Genomic DNA, 23376 nt, shown 5'->3' with positions numbered 1-23376 from the left:
TGTAAATTTTGGATACACATTTTATTATCCCTTTACTCAGTAGAGATCATTATGTACTATACACTCTGTTGTTTGCCAGGTCTTGCCTGCAAAACTCCATTAATATTCCAAATCTCATTAAAAAGTGCATAGAGTAGTACAACAGGACCGACTTCTTAAAGAAAATCAAATTAAATCATTGGCAATGAAAACAGGGAACTTTAAAGCTCTCAAGAAGAGAAATCTGAAGCTGTTGCATGAACTTCAAAAAGGGAAGCAATCTTCATACTTTAATCTACTTTGCTCTAAAATTAAAGTCCCTAAGCATTTTGGTGTGTGATTCATTAGCCAGTTCACATATTAAAGTGGCTTGTACATAGAGTGGATTGGCCAACAGAAATAAATAAAAAGATTGTAAAAGTCTTTTAAGAAATTAATGTCAACTCAAACTATGTTTCTATTCTTTTTTCCTAGGCTGTCACCTTCGAAGCTTATGCAGCATAAAACCTGCCAGCCTGGCCCATTTGAGGAGAAGAGATTGGGTTTTTGTGTGCTTGTGCATTCTGACAAATGCCCCCAGCCTCTTCTTTCAGTAAGATAAATTTCATTGTCAACTCAGGACATCAAAGGGACAAATCCCACAGCAGATTAACTGCGGACAAAGGCAGGAAAGTAAATAATTATTTCAAATTACAAAGACATTTCTAAAATCAGGCTTAAAACCGTAGGGAAGAGGGGAGAAGAAACACCCACATCATTCCTTCTATTACCAGAGGGAACGGGAAGAAACAGTAAAGGAGCTTTAAGGGAGCTCTGGCATCTCACCCAGAGCTCTGTGCTGGTTTATTCCTCCTGTTCTATCAACATTTGGATCTGACACTAAGAGGAGATCTGCCTGGCTATAATTTTCCACAGAAAGGGGAAGATTTAGTGAATAAGACGCCAAGAGTTATGGGCAAGTTCTTCTCGGGCAGTGAGTCTGAGGGCTCTTGAGAAGATCTCAGCGACTCATTTAACTGTTGGCAACTGCACAATGTCCAGCACTTCCAAGCCCTCGGAGCAAGTTGTGTCACTTCTCAGCCATAAAAGCTCTGAAATTCATCCTTCTTCTCTCTGTGTCTACTGAAATATTTCAGTTTATGATTGTGTTGGTTTTATTTTCGGCAACTGTAAACTCTTCTATGCCCATCCATCTTCTGTGTCTGTATGTTCCTGTATTATCTGTCTCCCCCCTCAGCTTCATCTCCTCCAAGGACAGTAGGTCCCCATCACATTTTAAGTACTTTTTTTACCTATTGATCACATCATCCTACAACCTTTCTGCATTTCTCTTCTCTCATTTTAATTTCCATGCAGCATCATACTTTTCATTACATATGTTGATCTTATTATCACATTGATCTAATATTTTCAGATCCAGCCCAAACCCCAGTGAACAAAAAAAGGTGCATGAGGACAGTATTTGGTAACTAAAAGAAATTTAAAAAAACCCCAATTTTAATGTAGCTGCTTTTCTGAGCACAATTGACTGTAACATTTCTGATGTTTTCAGTTTCATGACCACGAACCAAGTCACCAGTATGTAAATATTTTTCTCTGTGACTAAGAGTGATTATAATGTTATTTATTCCTACCATCCTAATGGCTGAGTTTAGATGTAGCAAGAGCAGATCCTGGCACGCTCTGATACACAAGCACACAACACACAAAGAGAATTCTGTATCTTCTTTCTTATCTATTGATTCAAAACTTCAGTGTTTGAAAATTAAATCCTGTGATTTTACTCCAACCTTTATTGATTTCACTCAGAAATTCCATTCTGATTTTTTATCCTGACAAGAACTGCAGAACTTGGCCCAGTGTCAGCTCTTCTCTGAAATTTTATTGGCAATCTAAAGACAGAGTTGAGACACAAAACTAAAAGCACTACTGCAGCAGCAATTCAGCATACAAAGCAAGACTACTTGTTCTAACTCCTTTTTTTTTTTTCCCTCTCCTTAATTCCCTCAGTCCTTCACTATTGGGGCTGCAGGTTCAGTCTGAACCTTACCTTCAAAATCATATCATGTTTAAAAGATGGGCTAAACTCTGATGCAGTACCTGGGGTATTAAGTGCAAGGGTTTCATTACTAATAGAATTAAAACCTCCATTTCCCTGGCAGCAAACTTCTGAGCACATTTGCTCACTTGTCATATGCTTTTTCCTCCCTCTGAAAAGGGCATATGGCTCATTAACTATTTCATGGACCTGCAGTTCTGTTTGCACAAGGGAACTGACCTTAATGTAGCTGACCCAGAAGCACAGCTAGAAATATGGAAAGCTAAGGAACACAGCCTTGTCAGCTTCCTACAGTTAGAGGGCTGAAATAATCCCGTGTGGAGTTCCCACACCTGAATCCGTTCTCGTCAGAACATCACTGTCACCTGTCCCATCTGTGATGGAGCAAAGCCCAGCAAATCAAAGGACCACCATGGCAGAGACATTTCCTGGCTCAGTCCTTGTCATGCCCTCTGTAATGGCCACTTACAGGGAACATGCATCAATATGGTAACAACTCTGCACCATCTATTTCCTTTCACCAAGATCATTAGTCTCGTAGGCCCTGAACTGTATTTGTCATCTGTCAACACTTTGAGTTTATCTCTTGCAAGAGAAGAGAACAAGTTTGCTATGTGGAATTGTCTTTTTTTTTTTTTCCCCACTATGCAGATCTTTGTTATTCTTAACAGATCTGTGTGGCCCTTTGCTCAGCAATGAATTTCATCAGTGACAATAACCTCTCAAAAGAAAACCACAGTCTACAGCAAGAAAGCTGAGACACGAGTCTCAACATTTATACACATTAAAATGCAACAGCATAAAGAATTTATGTGATATTTAGACACTTAACATGCTTATGCACTTTGATTTTTCCCCCCGTTCCATTCTTTTAAATTAATTTAATGCTTGTATATATTTACCTTGAATTTTGGTAATTAGTGTGCATTTATCTGCTGTAGATCAATTCCACATTGGAAATGGTGATTCACTGCTTGGGATCTGTGTTGAGAATTTTTGTTACCAATCTTTTGGGGACATGATAAACACCAGCATTTCCCAGTTGTTCTGGCAGGGTGCTCACAACCCATTTTATGTGGCAGATTGGCTCGAGAGGTTGCCACAGAACACAGGGTTATTTACTCTGAGAAACACAAGGCTTCTTGTGGAGATGATGAAACCATAATGGCTGTAAAGAATGGAAATTATGCTAATCATGTAAATAGGTAGCTGTAAATAATACATAGGCACTGCTGTATTTCCTGGGTCCTCTCACAGCAGGACTCAGTATTAACTATTCTCTGCACTAGGGTAGTGTGGGATCTTGAGGAGAACAACATAGCAATACAATAAAAGCTGCTATGTATATGTATTATGTCAAATTTGCAATACACAGCTCCATTTTTCAGTGCACAACATTCATTCACAACATAACTGTTCATTAAAAATTTCTTTGAGAGGGGCATCAACTGAAAACACATTGTACTTTCCAAAACACTAATCAACCCAAGTGCAAAGATGAACTGATTAACCAGCCACAGACATATCCCATACATTTTCAGGGCTGAATTTTAAAATATTTTTAAAGGAACACACAGAGTAAATTTCTCACTACAACTCACATAGTTGTAGATGAGCTGATTTACTGTCATACTTTGAAATGAATTCATAAATAGTACACTTAATGTCAACTTAAATGTTTTCTCTCCTTTTTTTGAAGTAGTGAAAGGGAGACTTTTCTTTGAAAACAAACAAACAAACAAACAAAACCCCCATGTGTTGATAGGAACACTATTAGAAGGCTGCAAGACTTAACTTCCCAGAATTTTCTTGCTGAATCGAGTTATTTAACGTAGGAAGTAAAAGTAATAAAAATAAATAATGAACAGAACAGATATTTTCATGGGTTGTCACCAGCAGTTTCACCTAGACAGTCTTCTCTTTGGATTAGATATTATCACAGAAACTGGCATAAAGACACATCCTCACTTTTTCCTGAGTGAAAATCTGGCTCCGCTGAAATGTCTGCTTTTGGATTAATGGGGAGAAGGATCTGACCAACTGTCACGGCCCTGCCAGCACACCTGATCTGTGTCATTAAAACCTCCTGCCACTTCTCAGCTGTGGGAAGCAGATTAAACTAAACTCCTTCATTACAGTCCCCTTCTGCCAGCTCCTGCCCTGCGAGAGTCCTGACTGCACACACCCTGTCTCAGTGAGCGATCCGACCTGCGCCACGATGGGACGGCAGCTCTCCCGCGAGCGCCGGCCGCGAGGGGTTACCTTTTTGACCTCGTACTTGATGGCCAGTTTGACACGGCTCAGGGAGGCTCTGTGTCTCTGCGCTTCCACCGGCTCCGAGTTCAAATCCCCGTTCAGGATGGCCTCCACTTCCTCCGAGTCCCGGCAGAGATCGAGGACACCGACCACGAAGTCCTTGCACTGCATGGACAGCTTGCGGTAGTCGTTCTGAAACGGGAGGGATACAGAAGACGGCCCGTGACAAACACTTAGGAGCCAGCAGGGAGGAGGGAAGAACCTGTACAAGTCACTGAAAATCAACAGCGTTTGACTCGCGCTACGTCAAGGTGGGAGCGCATCACAGGATTTTCGTACGGCAGAACCAATTATTCTGTGACACGAGGTGGGCACTCGAACAGCAGATGGTGGCAGCTGTTTAACAGAGCATGGGAACACGACACAATAGAGTAATAAAATAAGCTCGATGGGCAACAAGGGAAAGCTGAATGGACAAATAAGTATTGCACAGACAAACCAGGACTTGAAAAAGTCATCTCGCTGTTGCAAAAATTTTGCAGACAACTAACGCAATCATTCTTACAGTGTTGCCTCCCAGGCTATGAATACGTTTTAGCTCTTTCTACGCTGCTGAAATGGCTGCTTACTCTTTACTCCGATGTATCCTGGATTCATTTCCCCTTTTTTTGCCCCCCTCTCTCTGCTTCCGACTTACCCCTGGAACGGCTCACACCCAACAATGTGTACAGTGGGTTACAAAGTAACTGCACAGAACAACTGTGGCATGAGTTTGGACACCAGTATTGTGGGTAAAATACCCCAAAATTCCTGTTTAGGCAGTACAGAAACCAGCTTCTTCAAAGGTATCAGGCTCCTTGGTCATTCTCTAAGAGACAACCTTTCCTCTGACAACACTGCTGAACTACAGAGACATCTCTGAAAACCTCAACCCTTTTATCTAAGAGCTCTGTCCATCTTGTCCTTCTTCCCCTTCACCTCCCTGTCTATACCTCTCATACATCATTCCTTTTATGACTTTCTTTAATCTCCATCGTGTTTTCTCTTGCTCCATCAGCTTTTCCTTCCATTACTGCTGGAACCAACAGCTCTTCTTGCATTACCTTCTGAAAGTATATGAAGCCAACACTTGCTTTCTGTTATTAAAAACATCTCCCTCCTCCAATTCAGAGTCTTTTCATAACCCCTCAGCACTCAACATAGCTTTTGTCTTATTCTTGAGGTGCTACCTTTAAACTCCTCAGTTGCTCCTGTAAGGCAGCATCACAAAGATTTGCTTCTTTTTCATCTCCTCCCTCTTCTGACACATCATCTGTGGCTCTGTTTCAAAATTTTTAGATTAGCTCTGTAAGGCACATCTGAATCTTTGCTTGCAGTGCCCAACTGGAAACAGCACAGCCTTCTTTTTCAGTGACTCCACAGTTTTTCTACTCTCTATTTTTTTCCCCCACTAGGCCATCAAAACACTACTTTGAGTCCTCTGTTTCTTCATTTGTGTGTGTTTACTGTTCATTTCCAGACACTGCCTTTTTAAAATCACTTTTTGGGGGTATAGATTTTCCCTTTGAGGTGCCTGTCTTCTAAAAAATGCTTCCTTATTACTTCCACCCTCATAATTTTCTCATTTAATTGCAATTTTTTCCCTGAAACCCTCACTTTTTCCTCCTTTCCTAAGTAATTTTACTTCCTTCTATTGCTAGTTTTGCTAAATTCTCAACTTAGGATCTATATAATGGGACAAACTAATGTGCTCTCAGAAGTTTCAAATTATTCTGGGAAATGATGGGAAAAGAGACTGCATAGGATAACTGCAAGAATCAGCCATCGATCCCATAGCTCAGATTCAGATATGAATCAAAATGAAACACTACTGGAGACAAACAAATAGTACTAGGAATTGTGTTATTGCATAAGACTAACATCCCAGATACAGATTTGGAAACAACCAGTCCTAATCATAGACCTAAACAGGAGCCAGTTATTTCCTTTGGTCACAGAGGACAAATTAATTCAGTTGTCGGTGAACCAACAGGATGTAAGGTTATTTTAGATTTGTTTTTGGTAACCGAGGAGAACAGTACAGAAGAGCCAATTATAAAAATAATACTGGGATGCATGATTAAACTCAGGGAAGGGATCCTACAAAGATAAAACACGTGCAAAGGAAGACTCCAGGATGGTGGCTAGAACAGCAGCAGTCATTAAAAAAAAAAAAAAAAAGATAAAAGAGGAATAGTCTTTCTAGACAGTCTGGTCAACAAAGAGTTTCATCACAGGGGCCAAAAATTGTAAGTGTGAACTGCTAGAATTCAGGTTAGAGAGGATATTCAGCAAAGCACAAAGAGGTAAGACAATGTAAAAAGAAGATGGGGATTTTCTTAAGCGAAAACAAAGGAGTGACTAAAGTCAATCTAGTAAAGCCAAAACCAAAACCAAGCCTTCAGTTTACTGAAGCCTTGTGTTCTTAAAACTCTTTATATTGTTTTAACAACAGAGTTATGTATCTGTGAGAACCTGAACATCCTTAAACATCCAGTTTCAAGCAGGAGTTGCTTACACTTTTCACTACAGCTGAAGGCAGGCGTTTACAGAGGTGGCTGAGCAAAAACCATACTAATCATCAGATACAGCTTAACATGAATTCAACCGGAATAAAACTGGTAATCACATTTTCTTTAACACTATGAAGTAACTGTATGCAGTGCATGGGAAGATACACTAATTTTTCACTGATTTCAGTAGTAGTACAATATGGCTAAAAGAGAAACTAAATTCTTTCTGCCTGACTTTGCAGGCACCTATAGCTTTTTTTTAATTTTAAAGTACCTGTTTTGGTGTTATTTCTATCTACCCTACACTTCAAGGTGGCGTCTCATTAAAGTTTAATACGGTTTAGTTTAGCTGGTTTTGTATTATTCAAGTGTTTCATAACCAAATTTTGTTCTTGTATGAATGAACATGGGCTGTCCAGTTGCAGGGAGAGGCTTCATTTACACAGTCTTTTCTTAATCCTTTGTTAAATGTGAAGAGAAAGCAGGAGAAATAATGGGCTTCTAATAGTTAGGAAATAACAGTAGTTATTCTTGCTAAAGGTTCACTCATTTTTCTTTACTATTTAACTTTTTTCCTTAAAATAACACAAATGTAAAGCCAAAAGGTACATTACTGAGAAGTTACTTTCTCAGTTAGCACAGACCAAGCAAGAACATATTTTCACTTGCAATTACAATTGTGAAACCTTGCCTACAAATGGCAAAAGGGGGACAAACTGCAGCTCCAGTAGTATCTCATGAAGACTGTTAATTCAATAGACCACAGATGGTTTCATTTTGCTGTTCTCTCATGGATGGAGACTCATCCCCTCAAGTGTGTCAGAGCTCCTGCCTGATCCTGGCAGAGGGTGCAAAGCTTCTGCTCTCACAGCTCACACTGTGTTAACTGGCATCCCAAAATATACACCCTTTCAGTGTAGAATAGCCTGCTGGTTCCAGAAGGACAGACTGCTTTGCATGGACTATTTGCCTGCAACACAAAGTTACCCACATTTCCACTGAATAACAGTGCTACGTTTTAATTTGATAGGTGGATAGGCCACTTGCTTATGAAAGTTGTGCTTATTGCCAGATAAGATTAAAGATATGATGGATTAAGTCTTCTTGTATCAAATTTAGGGATTAAATACAGGCTATGTTACTTACAAATGCTGTTATGAGAACTGAAAACCAGTATGTGCATTCCTAATATCCAACTCCGGCTTTGAATCTCACGCTAGGAAAACTTGTCAGATTTCCCTCTCCAGGTCTTTACTTACTTATGTATTAGCAAATCAAATTTATCCCAGTCTATTTGATTGCTTTACAGAATTAAACAGACAAACACTACCCACGCTGTGACCGTGGGATCCAATTCTGAAACAATCTTCTACCTCTGGGGTGTTGTGCAAATATCAGAAACCTGAATCTGTGCTCTCGGTCATACACATCCACTTGGGTTTACTCTTGAGAACATACAAACGCAGCCACCAGATCACTCACCTCTTCCATGTCCTAAACAAGGCTACGAGAACTCCCTGCGTGGAGGTGAAAGGACCTGTGCAAGCTGACAGCTTGGTGGCATGAAGCTGATCTTCAGGAGAACACCAAACAGAGCAGGCACCGATATTATACAGCAGGGCTCCTGGCCTAATTTCCATCATAACACAGGGACTCTGATTCCTTAATCAACAAAGTGCTTCTCCAAATAATTCACAGCCTATCTCAGCTGGTTTTACTAGTTATAGCATCTTAAATGTTATCTCTCAAAAAAAAAATAAATAAATTAACAGTTACCCGAAGATCTTTGTAACATCAGAAATATCAGCCTACAATCACAGACTCTGTGGGTGATATTGCTACGTATAAAGGACAACTGATGACGACTGGGATTGCAGAGCTGTGTCTCATGAGCGATTTCAGAGGACTCTGGTCCACATCAATGTTTGGCTCTCAGGCTGCCCAACTCTGCCTGTTCTGTTCTCACTCCTCACATCAAAAACTACCTCCTGAATTCACCTAGAATTTTTACAAAGAACACATCAATGTATGCAAAGAATGAAGGACACGAACAGAAAGCCTTCGGCTGATTTCACCCGTAGGATTTTTTTAAACTATTCCAAAGAAACTGTACACTGAGCAATCCCATGCAGTCAGATGAGATGCAGAGATGCTTTCTGTTGCATTCCTCTAAGCACCACATTTCACAAGTATTCCCAGCCACATAACTAGCTCACACAGCCATTATATGTGATCATAAATTTATGCTATTAAATGTACTGTGTATTAAATGGCCACTTTGAGATCACATATACACTCAGCTTGCACACACAACTGTATATGCAAATCAAGCACGTAACTGCACTGCTCATTATGGATCTGGGCACTGTCCTTCCAAAAGCTGGACCTGAACGTAGATCAAGCTTGAACATTCTTTGTTAGTTCAGCTGAGATAACACTATGTAAATTTACTTGGAACAGGGACAGATTCCGCTTTTGGACGCACGTCCACATCTTCCGTCGGTTCCAGGAGGAGCTTTTAGCAAAACTGGGAACAGGGATTTATCCTATATAAAGCAGGATTATGATCTTTTTGATCCTTGCTAGAGCAATTCCAGCTGGAGAATCGAGCTTGCTTACACAGGATGGTATTTAGTTGAAAGCTGGTAAAAAGGTGGCTTTTTAGCTACCTTGTCCTTTTTTCCTGGGGTGACTCCAAGGAAAGTTCCATCAGCTGTTCTGACTACTAGGAATTCTCCCATCCCTGTGCAGTAACAGTTTTAAAGTTCTCAGGGAAGAGGGTAAATATCAATTAACTTTAGTAACCCACAGCAGCCACAAGTGGCCAGGGGCTGCTAAAAATAGAAGAACAAGAAAACATAAAAATTGGGAATATTTTGTATTGCAAACTGCTGCTGGGACCAGAAAACACAATCCTCCAACTATGGTAATGAACACTTATTTACATTAAGACAAGATACAGTTCCAGACTGAGCTTCCCTGGACAGTCTGTCAGGTACAAAGCAATGCACCTCAGAGATCTCCAACCACTCATAAAGACAGGTGCCATTAGAACAGCCTTCCATAACTTTCTCTACCTTAAACAGGTATTGTCCTTTTCAACAAAAGAAAGGAATTGGACCAGCAAATTTGATATCCTTGGAAAACATTTTCTGATCAGGCACATTGGTAATAAAAGTCCTTATGAATATCAGAATTGCTGAATGAGCCCAGAGCAAAGCAGAATTCTGGTTTTGCATCTCACGCCCAGAAGTTAGTCAACAATGTTGCTTTCTTTCTAATTATGTAGTAGAAACTCAGGTGAGCACTTAGGAGGGAGGCAAGAAAAAGGAAAATCCAGAGAGGGAACAGAATAGAAGAAAGTAAGGGAAGAAGACAAATGGATGCAAAGAACAAAAAGGAGTAAAAGCACCAAGAAGAAACTAAACAAACATGAAATACATGAAGAAGAGCAAAAGGACCAACAGCAGCTTGGAACAAGGATTTCACAAACAAGTAGGAAGTAAGGAGGCTTGAAGATGGAAGAAGTGGAGTGCAATTGTCTTTAGGGCTTCTGTTTCCTCATCTATTGTTACTCATTTTCAGTCCTTATTTTTGGCTACTTGTCTTGTATCTCCCAAGAAAAATGAGTGTTCACTGGTTTCTTTGAATCCTTTCTCCTTTCTTCTGAAGGGAAAACGAAAAAAAAAAAACAAAACAAAACAAAATCAGTGTACATAATCAGGTTTTCTTTAATATTCATAGGGAGCTGACTATCACGAGTGAAGGTTCTAAGCCACCTTCCCACATTTCTAATACTCTTGTGCAAACCCCAGTTTGCTCATTAGAATTTGTTAGTGTAAATCACAAGCGACAGAGGCAGACGGGACTTTGCATATGCAGAAGATACAAGGTTCAATTTAACAAGCATTTACCAGGAAACTTTACCCTCAGGTGTTTTTAAACAGGTTCAACCCATATTCTTTGTCTGTGGGAAAACCACCTAGAACAGTAGTTTTTTGTATGACTGCTCTGAGTCCTGGAAGCGGAGCACGTACAGGAAACTTTGTGGGACTTAAAAGACCATAGATATTAAGAATAAATCATGAATGTTATCAAAAGTCCCTTTAAACAGATCTGTCCTTTTTTTTTTTTTTTTTGTGGGAGACAAACTGTTCTGCCCCTTTTTCTTCACCCTGAAACAGAGGCGCTCAGTGCTGTGCTACAGATTGAATTTGATGGGAATACTTGAGCATTTCCCAGTGATGATCCTAGAGGAGAACGTGGCAGAAGTCTGTCAGTCATTCTGCTTCACAGAGAGGGTCAATGTTGGACTAGAAGCCTTCTCCTCTGGGATGGGAGCAGGTTCAGGTGACATATCTGTGGGAAAGAAAGCCCTGAACACACAGTTACAGATGGGACTCCAGGCAAACAGTCAGCTCTCCTGCCAGGCTTGGTAGAAACAGAAAAAAACACCCTGAGATGCGTAGGAATCAGAAGGGGAAAAAAGAGACAGATGTGATGTCAATGAGGAGAGTAATTATTTCACTGGAATGTTTTGATGTTGATGAGAAGCTGGAAATTTCCTGCTAGCAAGGAGCCAGGAACAACTTCTACTATAGGTGCCTAAACTGAATTATCTTATACACCTGGCAAGGTCAGCAGCCATGTAAGTGCTATCCAAGAATACTGAAAACTGTGAGAATAGTGAATTTCTTGGGGTTTTAGGCATCCCAAAATATCAGGGAATTAACATTTTAAAAACTGAAGTAATTTTTTTAAGTTCTGGTTTGAAATGAGAAGCCCCATCAAAAAACGTTGCTTTTTCCTCCTCCAAAATTTCAAGCTGATTTATTTTTCTGATGCAGCTTCTATTCATGGTATTAGTACTTATGATATGGGAGCCTCCCATGAATTTCTATTTTTACTGAAATTTTTCCATGCAGTTCTAATCATCTGCATCCTCACCTAACAAAAGCATGATGCAGCTTCACTTAATTTAGCTTTTGGTGACAGAGACTGTATTTTAGGCTCCTGGAAAGCTGTATAATGCTTACATTGAATCCCTAAGCCCACCAGTGAGCACAGGTGTAATAACAAAATCTGTATGCAGTATCACATAGATAAAGATGGATGGTAGAGTTTCTGAGGAGCCAACCCAGAAGAAAAGTTTTTTCTAAGAAACTACAGGAGAAAAAGGAGGGGGGAAAAAAAAAAAAAAGGTTTGCATCCACAACCACCAAAGCATTTTTCAGAAAACCCATAAATCTCCATCTTGGGCATACGATCTCTCAGGTTGTTGGCCTAGTTGAAAAGGAATCAGTGATAAACAGACTAAATTACACACATCAGAGATTTAACCCTCTAGAATGCTCTCTAAATGAGGCACATAACTAATTCATTGTGTGCAGCACACAAGCTGACAGGCTCTGTGCACATGATAAAATCCTCTAATTCTTCAGGTTTTTGTTCACAAAGAGCTTGCCCACATTTCAGTACCTCTTCAGCAGAGGGGAAAAAAAACCTAGCATTTTTCCTATATCCCTGAATAAATACATAGAGGAAGTACTCAATGAATTTGCCAGATTACACAATACACAGCATGGTATGAGTGGGTTCCTTCAGCAAAGGAAGGAAAGGTTGAAGCTGAATTTTACACTTTATTAGTGCGTGGTATAATACACCAATTCTTCTCACCCCTGAAAACTTTATTTTTAAATTATGTTTTAACTCATTTAGCTATATCTGGAGCTATTCTTTCTCGGGAGTCTAAAATGGTTTCTTCCTCTTCTGGCAGAGTTCACTTGATTAATTTCTGCCTGTTTTTCTCCAGGTTGTTCTATATTCCTTCTGAGCACTCTGCAGTGATAACAGTGTTTGCTGTTGTTTGGGAAGGCTATTGCTTATTTTTGTCTCTCTCAGATCGTTTTTGAAGGCACTAAACAAACAAGTGGTACCCAACACTGACCTTGTAGAACCCCAATGAACTCGTTATTAAAACTAGAGGCAATGCTGTTAACATCACTACTCAGTGAGAACAATCTGCCATCCCCTAAGCTGAGCTTTTCTTATAACACAGTCTAGCAGGGTTGGATGTTTTGGTGGGATTTTGTTGGGGGAAGAGGAGGGCAGGCAAGAGGGGAGGTGGGTGTTACTGTACTTTTCAGGGAAAAATCATTAAGAAAAGCACTGTGCAACAGTTAATTAAGTCATTAATTGTCTGATGGAAGAGCTGAAACATATAAAAAAGTCGGGGCACTGAGAAACAAAAGCAGATACAGCTCAAAATGAGGCAACAGGACCTACATCTGTGATTAGTCTAGCAGCTGGTTTTGAAGAAGTGACATTTCTAAAAGGTGTGTCAAAAAAATTACCCACTTTCGGTATTCTTAACAATTTGGAGACATCAGTCACAATTAGTACAAATTAAAAAGAGGGAATAAGGTCAATGCTACAGTTGCTCAAGAAAAGCATAACATTTCTGCTTTTTGGACTTACTTCGCTCAGAATTTGTAATTAAAACGAATCCTTGTCTGCTACTGCAACCAAAATTGTTTTCCCTCTGCTGCAAGGTTATCAGAACACACACTTTTTCCAGTTCCCAATTTTCTCTGTACACAGGAAGTGCAAAAGCAATTTCGTTTCATTAAAAATTCTTATTAAAAGTTTATGTACTGAAAACTCAAAATTGAGAATAAAAGAGACAATAAATAACATGAGAGTATTTGTTATTGAAAAAAGTAAAGACATGGGAAATAATTTCAGCATCCAAGGACAGCATGAAGTAGCAGCAACTTTAAAACAGAGAGAAGACAGAGAAACACAAAACCACCATTACCTTGAATTCTTTTTCAATGTTGGCCAACTTGGCAAGTTCATTGCTGAGTTCTAGAGCAGTGAGTACTGGATCTTCACTGGAGAGGGAGAGATAGGCCGGGCTCGCCAGTCCCTTGTATGCGTTTATCCTCGACCTAGAGTGACTGAAAGAATCATGTTTTTGCTTCTCTGTACAGTCATTGCATTTGCAGAAATAATCGTGAGGTCTCTCTATCCTCGCTCCTTTCATCAGCAGCATGTGCACGACTTCGTATTTTTGGCAGTGGGCAGCTAAAATGATGGGGGTGATGTCTGGAGAAAAGCGGGTTCCGTCCTCGTCATAGGAATAAAAATCATCATCCTGGAGCTCCTGCTCGCAAGGGCTCAGAGTCAGTCGCTTGTTTACTGAAAACCCAGGATGATTCAGGATTGCTTCCACTATCCTGATGTAGCCCTTGCTGATGGCGAGCAGCAGGGCATCTCCGATCCGTGCCAAGTTCTCTTTTTTCAGCAGCAGTTCTGTCACCTCCAAATGTTCGTTCCCCACAGCGAGCTGCAAGGCGTTTTGGCCCATGTAGTCAACGCAGTTGACATTCAGGGTCTTGGACTCCTCCAGCATTTTGCGCACCACGGGGATGTTCCCGTACTCGGCCGCGTCCAGGAAACGCTCCTCCTCAGCCGTCAGGCTGGTGCCCCTGTTGTTGAACATGAAGGCCGGGCCTCGGATGGCCTGGCGCCTTCCCTTTTCCCTCATCATGGTCATACGTCTCAGGGATGGACTCTCCTCAATGTACCTAAATGAAAAAAAGAAAAAAAACAAAAAACAAAACAAAAAGTAACAGAAATTCACTGTGCTGGTTATTTGCAGCTTCCACTTCTCCCGTGGCTAAAACAGTGACAACTAATTTGCCCTTGTCATTTGCCCATCTATTGACAACCGGTGGTTGTCCTGTATTGTGATCACTCTGCCTTCACTCTTGCTTGTCTGCAACCTACAGGTTCAATGCCACAGGCTATTTGTGTTTTCTCAGCATGGTCAAAAATTTATTAATATTTCTTATTTTATGTAAGACATCACTTCTCTTCATAAACCCCTCTCAGCTCAGTGCATATATAAAATGAAAACACATCTACTACACTACTTTCAGTAGTAATTAAAACTATCCATCACAGGCATTCAGGCTGATGGTATAAGGCAGGTAACATTTGTGCTTACTATATTGTAGATCACACAAAAGGGAGGTGAGAACACATTTTCTTCATGATGTCTTGCCAAGCAACACATAATGAAGCTGATCTCACACCTACTGTTACTACTAGAAACATTTAAACCTGGAAGCTTCTACTCATGAGTCAATTTAATCAAACTACAAGCCTTTGAAAAACAACAGTACATACACATTCAGCAGACTTCCTAATTAAACTGCTCACAGATTCCAGACTTCAGGAGTCATCCAGCATAAACTGGGAGTGGCTCTCACTCCACTTAGGACTCCTGCAATGTTGTGGATTTTGTTGGTCCTATTTCTACATCTACCATTCCAGCAGCTGAAAGAAGAGAGCTAAAATCATTACATGAGTGTATGTATATATATTTAGTTAGTTACAGAAGTTCCCATGCATTCTTGCAATATAATCAAGAAAAAAGGGAAAGCCAAAGAGCTAATGAATGAAAATGAAAACTGGGATGAGAGGCCGCCCTGGGAAGAGAAAACCTGAGTGTAGGAAAGTGAGATTGTTTAGGAAACAACACTGAGAACCAGGGAGCCTGTGAACTCTCTGCAAAAAAATGGCTGCAAAAGCAGAAAGAGGGAGAAAAGAGAAGGGGAACACAAGAAAGGGTGAGCAAGCTAATTTGGAAAACACAGAAACTGGAATTATGAACCAGTGAAGGTATTGGCTGGGAGAACAGGCAGATGGGATGCTGAGCTGGATCTAACTAGGTAAGGAAGCTAGAGACAGGACAGGAGGTTCAGAGCACTGAGACCAGATAGGAATTACAAAGAAAATGGGCTAAAGGATGAGAGGTTGACGAGCAGACACTGCCTAACTGGAGAAAACAACAGGAAACAACTGCCTGGCAAGGTCCGAAACAACAGAATAAATGGAATCAGGCTAAAGAGGTCACAGCTGGGGGAAGAACAGAAGCATTTACACCTGCCAGAGCAGAGGCCAAAGGCCTGGAAAGGTCCTCAGGATACTATAATCTTCCTTCATCACCCTCTGCAAACAAATGTGAAACTCCTCAGCAATCTCCCTTTGCTTTCTAGTGCAGTTCAATAGTGAGAAAGACAGTCTCCAGCTGCCATCAGCTAATCCACTGATAAAGATCCCTATGAAGGGATAGGGATCACTTGAGATGATCTGATGGGCACAGGAACACCAAATGCAGCTGATAAACAATGTAAGAGTTAATGGAAGGTGTGCTTTGAATACACATAACACTATGTATATATATATATATTTATATGCTACATAGAGACAAACAGGCCTCATAATTACAAATTTGGTCCTTAAGTCCTATATGCCTCTGTTTCTCATCTTTAGAAAAAGAACAGCTGGCTTCTATTTTGCAGGAGCATTGTGAAAATTAATTTATTCACTTTGGTGAAAAACTCAGATACAGGAATAAAAGGCCAGACAGAAAAACCGAAGAGGAAATTAATCCTTCTACCCTCAGTGCATGAGAAGAGGTGTGGGTCCGTGTAATGAATGCTGAGGGCAAACCAAAATATTAAACTGCCCTTTTTAAGCAAACCCTGTCAGTCTGAGAAAGGACAGAACCAAGGGGAAAATGCCACATGCACCTTTGGGCACACAAAGATTACCCACTGAAGTGGGCAGAGTGGAATCTGCATGGGCAGCTGCAAAAGCTAAATATCCTGAGGACCTCAAGTTCATACTCACAGCCAGAGGAACAGCCTCCTAAAGGCTGTTTGGTTGGTTTTTGTGAGTGTGATCTTTCAATAGCAAGCTCTGCTGTATTAATACCCCACAGAATACACCCCTTGACATCACTGGATGCAGCAATGTCAGCCCTAAGAGTTTTCACTGGGCAGAACTAATTCCATTCAGGTTGGGAGAATATGTCTGGCCTCCCAGCTATCTGCATCAGCTGCAATAAATTCAGCAAAATGTAAAATCTTAATCACTTTATCACAGCTACAAATATCCTAAAACCCAGTCAAACAAATGGGCAGCTCCACTGCACACCAAGTGAAGAGATTGTGATGCTCATTATCAAGGGCAGGTCTCTTGTGGGATGAAGCATTTGATTTTTCCACATTTTCAGCTGTGAAAATGGTATTTTTGGACTACCTGAAACAGCCTGAGTGGCACTGCAGTACAAGCAATGCTAACTGCTATTTACTTTTTGAAATATGTGGCAAAAGTGCTTTGGCAAACATGACAGGATCCATTTTTCGTTTTCTTTCTCTTCTGTACCACTTTCTTTAAATCTATGAAAAAAGGCAGCATAACAGAGAGGATTTGTGACTCTTAAACATAGAATTGATTTAGTGTCTTAAAGCTCAGGCATATTTCCAATTTAGGAGTACTCAGACAAAGATTTGAGTGCACATGGTGAACAGCCACACTATGCTATTACCTTATTCCCCAACAAAACCAGAAGTAAAATCACTTTTTTTTTCCTCATAGTTTCCTTTTAAACAAGATCTTATTGCCTGCTATGCTGTTACATCTCTATTCTTCCTCCACATCCAAAACCATATAGGAATAGAAACGTAGTTGTTTACTGCCATGTTATGAAGAAAAAAATTAAAAATGCAAAAAAGACAAATAGACTCATGCTCACTTCTTGATTTAAGGCTCCAAACTCCGAATCTCATTTATCTTTCATGAAATACATAACAACAGATTTTCCCCTATATATTCTGTTTAATTTTTCAGCATATTTTGAAATACGACATTTATTTTCATTTTATCTATCTTTCTTTCAAAACCCACTGTCAGACTGAGGTGATTCATCTGACTTCCATAAAGAGAGCTATACCCTTTCAAAAGTGTTGTATCAGAGCATCTTCCCAATAAGGAAGATATCCTTAACTATAAATCTTGTGACAGAAATGATATATTTGAAGTGACTGCAATATCTTCTCCAAATCAAGATGAACGTTGCTTGGTATTTCAATGACTAAAATATTGCCAAGACATCCCCCCCCCCAAAAAAAAATATAAAAAGCAAAAAATCTTGTACAGCACCACACAGCCAGAAGGCTTTTAGGTTCATCCACACCTCTCTCCTCTCATCTTCCACTTTTCCCTCAGCAAATTCAAAGACTTCAAAGCCAGTACAGCTCTGGTCAGAGTACTGTATGCAAGAAGCATCAGGTACAAGGTCTCCTATTCCATTTTCTGCTTTCCTCTTTGTCATCTGATATTTTTAAGCTATCTCAAAGCATTAAGAAAATACTTAAAACTTTAAGTGTTTAATCATTTTCAGAGAATTTTATATGTAATATTTGCCAACTGAAATAATCAAACCAACAAAATCTCAAGTTGTGTCTCTAAGTATCATTAGACTGGCTTAAAAATATGATTAAAATAGAACTAAGTGTGCATTAATTACTAGTGTTCTATTTCCAAAGCCTTTTAAGTTCAGACTGTCAACCCTGTCTCTGTAAAGAGCTGACAAGTGACATTAAAGGAAGGAAGGAGAGATGGAAATCATGATGCTTCTCTTCCCAACTGTTCCAAATAGCTGAAAGAACGCACAAAAAAAATACATCTGTAGGATGCATGGCAAAAACCCCACAAAAACACCAAGTAAGAAAAATGCCCAGTTATTCTATTTTAATTATTCAGTAGAGATGAGGAAGGATGGAATCTGAGATCAGTCATGTTAACTGACCTGTTTCACCACATCTGGACATGTTTTATCTGGATTTATTTCCTAAAGGATCATATCACCTTCCAAGACCTTTACCGAGTGATAAGTGTCACAAGCTCTCAGACAGAGCAACATTACCTACACTCTGAACAACCAACTGGTTCATTACATACCAGGTAAATAAGACACAAAGAACTATCCTACATTATAACATATTTCTGTTTACCTTAAATACTTTCATCTAAAACGTGCGACCTTCGTACGGGAAATAAAAAATTACTTGAAAGAATTTTCTGCTAAACGAGCAATGCCCCCTCGCCTCTTGTGCCTTGAACAAATCACATTTACTATGAAATTACATTGCATCATATCATTGCCTACATACAGGGCAAGATATTTGAGTAACACAGCAACTGCTAAAGGCTGGAGAAAGCCTGATGATCCCTCTGCTTCTTCCATGGGCTGTTTCAATGACAGAATCCTTCTCTGTTCCCTGCCTTACCCCTTCTCATGTTCAAACTTCTAGAACTGCAGCAGAACAGAAAAGTGGGACAAATAAATGACACAAGAGTTCCTTACTCCTTATCCTGCTCATTATCTCATCTACAGCAATCCAAAAGATTTATAATCTTGTTTCTAAGTCTATTCTTTGAACACTGCAAACCACATAAGTAATTCTAAAAGAAAAGGAGAGTAGCTGGAGAAACAGGAGGTTTCATTCTGGGCCTTCCCAGATCCATAGAGCAATTTTCTAACATTTGTGCTGAAGAACAGGCTGTTATTCTCCCTGAACTATTAAATGCAATAAAAGATGGCATCAACAATTTACAAGCAGTTTACCCCACTGCTGAACTACAGTACATTAGTGATCCTGATTCTACTCTATCTCTGAAAAGGAAATGCAGTCCAGTGATTACAGAAAGATCAGATAAGTCCATCATGCCCGCGGCACTTAAAAGCAACACCACCAGAGTCAGCCACAAAGGAGATGAGGATTGTGAGTCTTGGTCTGCTAAAAGTAACCTCTAAGGCCCCAGTTTTAAAATTAAAGATGATAATTGCCTTAAAAAGTGAGTGCTCAGACATGCACATACATAAGAGCAGCATTGTAGCTTATGACATCTGAGATCACTTAAACTAAGCAACTTCAAAAGTCTTGTTACTATCCCAGGAAAAGACTGCAGTTCCATGTGAGGAAGCAGCTCCTTGCTCGGTGCAGGGCCACAGGCAGGGCTGGAGGGGCAATCCCCCAGCCTCATTCCCTCTCCCAAACAAAGGCTTTCCCATCCCTCCAAGCTCTGCTACAGCCATGTGCCAGAAGAGGCCGTTGGTTAAATTTGTTTCTTCACCAGTAAAAACGGTGTCACCTTCATCTCTTGTTTGCATGAAAGCCTGCACTTGTTCCACACAATTTGGGAGTCCCTGCAGCAAACCCAAAATGCATTAAATGAGAGGTTCCTTCTCCCTTCTGTGAACTACTGCCTGGGCTTTCCAGAAGAGGGAGGTGAATTGAGCTAACAGCAGAACATAAATCAGGCCAGCTGCAAGATCTGACTTAGGTCTATACTCTCCCACTGGTCTGAAACGACACAATCCATCATCCAAAATGCCCTCGTGTCAGCTCACAGAAGTTCTGGCTCCAAAATGGAAAGAATTAGTCAAAAAACAAATGGAACAAAATACAGTGAGATATCAGGAGGAGGTGTACACACACTTAGTTTGTTCCATCCCCTCCCGCCCCACAAACTATGCAGAGCTTTTTCCTACCATTACTCTTCACTAACTCCTCAAGGGAAAATACCATCCATCTGAATTCCTGTGGGAAAAGAGGACTAGATCTTGATGACAGGAGGGCATCTATACACACACAGAGCAAGGAAAATATCTCACCAGGAAAGAACCAAGTTAACAGGGCTGCAGCAACAAAGAATTTTAAAGCTCCTTTGGAACTCAGTCCTTTATTTGTGTTCTGTTGTTCCAGTCACAAAACTCTGCTGTGATTTTCAGAGATACTCAGAATATAATTCAGATACTCAGAAAATCAGGCATCTAATGCCTAGAACATTTAATTTACGGTTTTCATCCACTTTTTTCCCACTGGGACATACAGTACCTCGTGAAACAAGGAAACAAGTATTACATCCAGTCTGCAATCTTGGTGGGAATCTGAGCTTAATTACTTTTTTCCAGTAATATTTGGCACAGGAGGGAGCCAGTTGTACACTGACAGGTACCTTGCACAGGTTGCAGCTTCCAGAAAGAAGACATTTCAAACACCAAGTCTGTCTGCTTGTGCAAACTACTTCACATCTCCCTGCCTCTTTCCCCTCACACCTTGTACTAAATATTTAGACTACAAATTCTTCCAGATAAGGATTCTCACACTGGCTTTGTGTACACTAAAGCTTTACATGTGTCAACATGAGTGCATTTTGAGCAAATTGATACTCAGAAATAAACTCATCTTTATTTCATTAGCATACCCTCTGATTTTAGGCATTAGCACCAAACACAAAATGTTACCCCAGGAGAAAAATCCCAGTGCCATACCGAGGATGACCACGGGCACATAACAGGGAAAATGTTAGTTCTGGGTCTTTACCTCTGTGCCCCAATAGTTCAGTAGACTCCTACTCAATAAATCAATGTCAGCCCTTTTGCCAGTCCATCTGAAGCACTGCTCTAACAGACTCCCAGGACAGGACCACAAGAATTATACACCAGGAAGCAATTCCAAGAGATGGACCTTGCTCCAGGCTCAAATACCTACAGCTGTGTGAAGTGAATTCCAGTTTGATCCCTTGGTGGCATAATATCCATTTCTTAAAGAAAGGAACGTGTCAACTATTCTAGAAGGACACTGGGGATCCAGGAGTTTGGGACTCATACCTTATAATTCATCTGAGCTAGCTTCAACTGTCTAAAAATAAAGTGTCCAAGTCTAAACTAATCCTCCAGGCTCTTTTTATGGTGGATAAAGACAGGCACCTCAAGAAAGAAGACAAATGACTACGCTGCCTTTCCCACTGCTATTTCCTCTCCCATTCCATCAACTATAAGGGAGCCTAGACAAGCAACTCAAGCACAACTAACTTTCTGACAGGTAAAGACACGCGAAAGGTCAATTCACTTGAAGTCCAGATTGCTGGGTACAGGGTACTTGTGAAGAATTTCTGCACTGGGATGGTAAAAATCACTTTTATTTGTGATTATCCTATTGTATGCACCACCCTAATTATTTCTGTACTTCACAGTTGTCTCTAGGGTGATATTAATTAAGGCTTCTTCTATAAATGCTGAATATCTTATCTTAAGACTCAGCATGTTTGCTATCTGGCAATTAAAGTATTTAATTAAAAACTAAATATTGTCCTGAAAGCATAAAATACTCAAGTTATCCTCAGAGGTATATCTATCTAAACTGCAGCATGCTATAAAAATAAGTGAATAATTCATGGACAACCTACATTTAACAAGTCAAGGAAAAGAAAGTTAACATCCCTACTAGTAAAACTGAATATCTTGCAGTAAATCTAGTCATGGTCAAGATCTTTATATATATATATATATATATGACTGCGTCTTAGAAAATGAACTTAAATTTTGGAAGAGCACATCAAACAGGATAAAACAGGATAAGATGCATCCCAAGAACCAAGGATTTTCTGCACAGGTGTCCTAGATTTCCGTGGGGAATCTGTCTTTACCACAGCATAGACTTGCAACAAATACACAGATCTAAAGGGGATGCATTAGCACCGCGAGTACAAAAGGGTGCAATGGGCTCGCCAGACCTCAGCTGAACCAATAATCAGGCAATTTCTCGGCAGCTACACTTGTATCCAGGGGAGGGGGGGGAAAGGGAGAAGAGCAAGAGATGGAATCTCTTGTGCCCCGGCACACGGGGCTGAGGGAAAGCCCAGGGGCTGGGGAGGGGCGCCGAGGGCAGGCAGGGAGCGGGCGATGCCCCGAGGGCACTTTTCCCGGTGTCCCGGCGGTCGGACGGCGCGGTCCAGCCCCTCCGGCCGCCCGGCGGCGCCTCTGGCCCGAGCGCCGCAACTTCCCGGGAGCCGCATCCCCGCGGCCGCTCCGGGGAAGTTCCCGGCCGGCACCCTCCGAACACCCCCCTCCCCGGGCCCCACTTACATGGTGCTGGCAAAAGGGGGGGGCGGGTAGTAGCCGTAGGGCTCTCGGAGGGTTTTGACAGCCCTTTGGGGTGGCGGAGGGGGCTCCGGCCCCCCATTGACGCCTCTCCAGCCGCGGCGCCGGCGCTGCTGCTCCTCTTCCTCTGCCCCCTCCTCCTCCTCCTCCTGCTGCGGGGGGAAGGTCACTCTCCCCTGCTCCTTGCTCTTCCTGCTCTTGCTCGACATGGTCAGGGTCTCCTCAGGCGGCGGTGCTGGCGGCGGCTGCTCCCGCTCCCGGCCGGCCTCGTCCTGCGGCGTGTGCGGCGGGGAAGGAGGCGGGAGAAGGAGGAGGAGGAGGAGAAGGAGGCAAGCCCTGCCCGGTGGGGGACAGAGCACCTGGAGAGGACAAACTCCTCGGCACAAAGCCGCGGCCGCCCTCCGCCCTGTGCTCCCGCCGCCCGCCGGGAAGGCGGCGCGATGCGCAGCCCGGCAGCGGGAGCCGGGAAGTGGTGCCGGGGAGGCGAGCGAGACACAGGGCTCCCGGCGGCGGCTCTGCCCCGCTCCTCCTCTCCCTGTCATCATCCCTCGCTAGGACAGCATCGTCACGGAGGCAGCGGGGCCGGGGACGGCACGGCCGCCTCCCGCAGCGGGCGCTCCGGAGAGGAGGGCACGGCCCCACCACACCTCCATGGCGGCTCGGGGGGCGTGAGGGGGAGGCGCGTTGTCCGGGACCGCTACAAATGTCCCTCAGCCGCCCCCGCC

General features: G+C 41.6%; 1 protein-coding gene across 1 annotated transcript in view; it reads right to left on the bottom strand.

Moving 5' to 3' along the window:
* TRPC3 (transient receptor potential cation channel subfamily C member 3) overlaps window positions 1–23043 on the bottom strand; it is a 35409-nt gene extending 12366 nt beyond the window's left edge. Inside the window, exons 1-3 of the mRNA XM_018083905.2 lie at window positions 22637–23043; window positions 13664–14435; window positions 4301–4486 (exon numbers count right to left, since the gene is read on the bottom strand). Of these exons, the coding sequence (XP_017939394.1) occupies window positions 4301–4486; window positions 13664–14435; window positions 22637–22860 (1182 nt within the window). The 5' untranslated portion in view covers window positions 22861–23043. The remainder of the gene's footprint in view (window positions 1–4300; window positions 4487–13663; window positions 14436–22636) is intronic.
* Window positions 23044–23376: the final 333 nt, after the last annotated feature.

The sequence above is a fragment of the Manacus vitellinus genome, unplaced genomic scaffold (genome assembly GCF_001715985.3).
Source record: "Manacus vitellinus isolate BGI_N305 unplaced genomic scaffold, ASM171598v3 scaffold_69_pilon, whole genome shotgun sequence".
NCBI classification, from domain to species: Eukaryota; Metazoa; Chordata; class Aves; order Passeriformes; family Pipridae; genus Manacus; species Manacus vitellinus.
The sequence above is the reverse complement of the archived record's forward strand: the minus strand, read 5'-3'. Positions and strand labels throughout refer to the sequence as shown.